The sequence below is a fragment of the Silene latifolia genome, chromosome 11 (assembly GCF_048544455.1).
Source record: "Silene latifolia isolate original U9 population chromosome 11, ASM4854445v1, whole genome shotgun sequence".
Lineage (NCBI taxonomy): Eukaryota > Viridiplantae > Streptophyta > Magnoliopsida > Caryophyllales > Caryophyllaceae > Silene > Silene latifolia.
Window position 1 is genome coordinate 9,446,964 of NC_133536.1, and position 5,233 is coordinate 9,452,196.

The 5,233-nt window shown below is 30.4% G+C and overlaps 1 protein-coding gene across 1 annotated transcript; it reads left to right on the forward strand.

Moving 5' to 3' along the window:
• The first annotated feature begins 3,919 nt into the window (after nucleotides 1-3,919).
• LOC141612868 (F-box/kelch-repeat protein At3g23880-like) lies at nucleotides 3,920-5,005 on the forward strand. The gene has a single exon (XM_074431617.1). The coding sequence runs from the start codon at nucleotides 3,920-3,922 to the stop codon at nucleotides 5,003-5,005; it is 1,086 nt and encodes a 361-aa protein (XP_074287718.1).
• The last annotated feature ends 228 nt before the right edge of the window (nucleotides 5,006-5,233 follow it).

The window sequence follows — 5,233 nt, forward strand, 5'->3', positions numbered from 1 at the left end:
TAATGCTTGATTTAAGGTTTTCATTCCTTTTTGGCACCTTAAATACAACCCTTAGGGCTGCATTTATCATTTTCCTAAAAAAAAACTATGATTTTCAAACTTAATACTTAACAGGGTGGCATGTTCCTTCGAGATCTCTCTAACGTAAACCTGTGCCCAATTGTCCAAGTATAGATTAACAAATAATTGAAACCGAAAAAATGATATATTCGAATTTCATATTTAACACTTAACAGGGTGGCACGCCCCTAAGAAAACTCTTTAACTTAAATATGTGTCCAATTATGTTTACAATTGTTCTCCCTTGTGACGGGTTACCATTTGTGACGGATATTTTGTGAGTTAAAATTGTAACAAAATGGGTTAGTGGAGAAAGGAGACCACATAAATAGTGTTGCAGAGAGAGAAAAAGTGGGTACTTTATGAGGTAAAATGGTATCCGTCACTCAAGAGTGACGGATATGTGCTGTCACAAACAAGAATTTGTGTTATGTTTAATTACTTGTGACATGTCCATTCAAAAACTTTAGTGGGCTTGATTGCAATCCTTATACCATACACCCAGGTGTATCGTACATCATACTCCCACTTTAATTTAGTTTTTTAAAACCCAAGAAAGGAAAATTTCATAAATTAGAAAAATATAAAAATTATACCATTATTCGTGATTTTGATTCCTCTATAATTTGAGATCACATTTGATATATTTTGGTGTTTATTTTAATTTTACTCGCATATTCACATCATATAGTTGACATATTCATAAAAATAGAATATTCATCTTACATAGTTGACATATTCATATAAATCAAACTTCTTATTCTCAAATTAAAACTCACATACTCACCCAATTAATAAATATATTCACACAATATGATAAACATATTCACAAATACATATTCATAGCAATGACAAATACATAGAGATTATCATAAATATTAATCTAACATAACATATATTCACAAAGTATAACTACACATTCATAAAATAGAATTACGTATTCATCGCATATAGATTACATATACACAAAACATAAACCTCATATTCACAATATATAACATGTTAATATATTTCTCTTTACAGCTGCCAAAAAAAAAAAACATGTTAATATATCACTTATTTATATTTTGTGAATGTCGATATCTTCATTTGCGGACTCGTTCAAATAAACGGAATAATAATCCTGAACGTTTTGCTCCATAGACTGCAAAGCAATAATACAAAATAATTTGGCCAAAAAACATGAAATTTACGTAATTGAGTAGTAAGAAGATCGATAATAGAGTTTTTGTAGAATCTACCTAGTATAAAAGCTAGGTTTTTTAAAGGCTTCTGATTGGCCGATAAAATTCATATAATTGACTTTGTATGGGTCCCCCCATGTTTTACCTCTCATTTAATTACTCTCTCTCCTCTCTAATCGATTTCTACTCTATTCTGATTATTCAATTGTCAATTCTTAATTACTCAATTCAATAATTAGTGATAATAATTGTAAACCAGTTATCACTCTCCAACCCACTTTAAATAATCTTCTTGACTTTTAATTTCAACAAGTCAACTGTTACATAAAAAAAATAGTTTCATGTTAAAAAAAATGATGTTTAGAAAAGAAGTACGGAGAATAGTAAATAATTATAAATTCCTTAAAAAATAATATATTAATAAAAAAAATACCAGGTATCTAAAAATATTATGTGTATAATTGTTTTGCGGAAATAAATCTAATCATTCGGAATACATCGACCTATTTAAAAAAATTAAATCACCATAATAATTATAATTATAATTATACTATTGAATCTTTTAAAAACTGTAGATTTGAAGGTTTTCGAAAAAAAATATTAATAAATATTTTAAAATGAAAAAAATACGAGTAACAATGAATGTAGAAGTGGAGATATTTGGAGAAATAAAAGCAAAAAAAAAAATATTTACTAATAATTCTCTAAAAGAAACATAAAAAAACACTTTAATGAATATACTAAAATATAATAAATAAGAAATAGTCAAATAAGAAGCATATTAGATCTGAAAAAATCTTGGAAAAAACATATTTACAAAATTTTAAAAATCGAAAAAAAAATATGTACTTTGAAATGGACCAAGCAAATAAAAGAACCCAGAGTATAATTTTTGGATCATACTTAATGAATTTCTTCTACTTATACTCTTCAATTAACTCCAATATTGACATTAAATTTATTAAATTCGAATCTAAAAGACATTAAAGATTAAAGAATATATATATTGATGTAAATTGTCGATAGGCGAAAAAATAGAGGAAAATTTATCTTTATTTTTTCTGTTAGGGTGGAGACCCGATAGAGATCGGAATAAGAGGTGAAAAGTGTGAAGGTGATACTTGAGAATGGGTAGGACCACAAAAGGAGAAAGATGATGATGACAAAGATTGGTTTAAATGAGCTTAAAAATATAAGAGGTGACTGATGAGGAGTACGACGGAACTTTAAGATAGGGGTAGAGAGTCACATGAAATGGGACGAGGGGGTAAAATGAGTGAGGAGGTGGCTAGGTATGGTTAATTACTTAAAACGTATTTTTGGTTATGTATAATTTGTTTAGCTTTTAAGTTTTGGTAGGTTTATCCGTTTATATGTCAAAATCAGAATTTATAGGTAGATAATACGGACTTACGGAGTATGTAGTAGTGAATAATAGAGCGTACGATAGTAGTGAATAATAGAGCGTACGATAGTAGTGGATAATATGGGATATGGTAGTTTTTGTGAAGCGGTTTTGCCGACAAGACGATTTTATTGTCTAAAAATACAAATTATTTATTAGCATTAAATAAAATGTTTTCTAATAAAAATAGACCGTTTTACAGTATGATGTCATACTATTCTATCATTTGTGTAAGGGGAATATTTGTCCTTTTGTAAAAAGTTATTTACCTGATATGGAAATAGATAACGAATGAATAATATACTTAAAATAAACAGATAACAAATGATTCGGCCGGAGGGAATAATAGTTTTGAACTCATATTTTAGTCATATTTGCATTTAAAGAACTGAAAATCTCGGTCCAATTACAATTTAGGCACATTAGGATTGTTGATCTAAATATTATAGGAGTATAATTTATAGATGTACATTTATTTTAACATGTCGAGATAATATATAGTTATTTTCACTTCCGTCGGCCCTCCATATAAGATTTTTCTTTGTTCTTTATATCAGTTTAAATGTATTAAAATCATGTTATATTCACTAGATACTTTTAACCAATTTAATTGATCATGAATTTAAAATTCATTTAAAAACATATACTTATATTTTGCTTTTATCTTTACTGCTGGCAAAAAAAAAAAAAAATTATATTTTGCTTGAATATATTCTCATCGCTGTTTGTTTTGCGATGACAATAAACAAAGTCAAGGATAATCATACTCATTTAAGTGCTCTTATATACAATGATAAATTGATAACGCATGTTATTAATTACGATCCGTGCATTTTCTGCACGGGTTTAAAACTAGTAATATAAGTATTAGAGGAGCAGTATAACTGAATTGTAACATAGTGGATTAGTGGGTGGTTGTTTTTATAATTTTTTATTTTTTTAATTTTTTTTTCCTCAATAACTCCTGGGAGCATGATATAATTTACCACTTGATTGCGTGACGATTTTGATAACTTATAAATGTGATTCCTTGTCATTTTGCCAACGATGCCTTGGAAGTTAGTTGGTTGTCAATAATGTTAACGTCTTCTCTATTATAATCAACCCATCTCCTCTCTTCTAACTAACATCTAATTGAACTCCTTTATTTACACATCTTTGTACTAATTACAACAAGGTCAACGACCATCTATAATCATACTAATCATATTAGTAAGTCTTCTGTAAGACGAGTTTACAGGTGATCAATCAACCATTCCAAACTCGTTCTATGACGCGTCTTCCTGATCACCTGATACTAGAAAATATATTACCAAGACTTCCGGTAAGATCTCTATTTCGCTTCAAGTCTGTTTGTAAGGATTGGTTATACGCCATTTCGAGGCATGATTTTGCAAAATCGCACCTTAGATATTCATCTCATCGCCCTCATAACTTTCTTTTACTTGCAAATGATTCAGAAAGATATAATTATGTGTTCAACTTGTTGTCCTACGACGAAATTCAACACGATTTAAAACCCGTGATACTTCCCCTAGACATTGATAATAATGGCGTAGGTGGAGTTATTGATATAGTTGGTTCTTGTGACGGGCTTGTTTGCTTGTACCGCGAATTAAACCAACATCGTACCTTCTATCTTTGGAACCCTGCTATTCGACAAAGTCAAGAAATTGACCAAATTGTTGAACTTGAAGAAATCGAACCCTTTATGTTCACGGCAGCTTATGGGTTCGGTCATGGATCATACACTGATGACTACAAGATTATTGCCATTTTTACGAGTTATAATAATGATTTAAATACTCATTTATACGTATATTCTTCGCTCTCTGGAAAATGGCGAAGAATAGCATGTGTTTTAGATAATTGTCGTGTGTCAACAATAGGAATTCATAAGGGTGTTCTGATCGATAGCACTGTGTACTGGCCTCTTAGAATTCGCGATCAAGGAAATCAAGAAAATCAAGAAAATCGCATTGTTGGATTTAATTTACGCGATGAAAAATTTGTAGTACACCCATGGATGGGTTGGTTGCTTCAAGAGAGCGAATCCAACCTGCCTTTGTTTGGAATACAAGGTTGCTTGTCATTGTGTCGTTACATAGATAATACTTGTTTCGATGTTTGGACGTTGAAAGATCGAAATGATTGGAATTCATGGGAGAAATTGTTCTATGTTAATGCCGGGTATGTCGATTTCATCCACTTCTCAAAGAATGGAAAGTGTTTGGTACACCATTTGAAGGAGCTCAAGGTGGTCGATCAAGGTCAGGACACTAATTTGGGTGGACATTACGACGGTCATTTATGGGACGTGGAAGATTATACTGAGAGTTTCGTCTGGCCTTTCTGAAGAGGAATAATCGAGCAAGTCAAAACGTCTAGAGCTGTTTTAAAAAGTGTTGGAATTTTTTATTATACTCCGTAGTTGCTTATATAATATACTCCCTCCTACTAAAAGGGGAATATCAGGCTGAATAAGAGGGAGTATATACTAGTGTCAAAAGACGAGAAATTGTTTTGATGTTATTTACCAAGCCCTATAAAATAAAGTTTGTATATGACTATATATAAGATAGAG

Coding starts and splice junctions, on each gene's coding strand:
- LOC141612868 (XM_074431617.1), top strand. CDS start 3,920: ATGACGCGTCTTCCTGATCACCTGATACTAGAAAATATATTACCAAGA.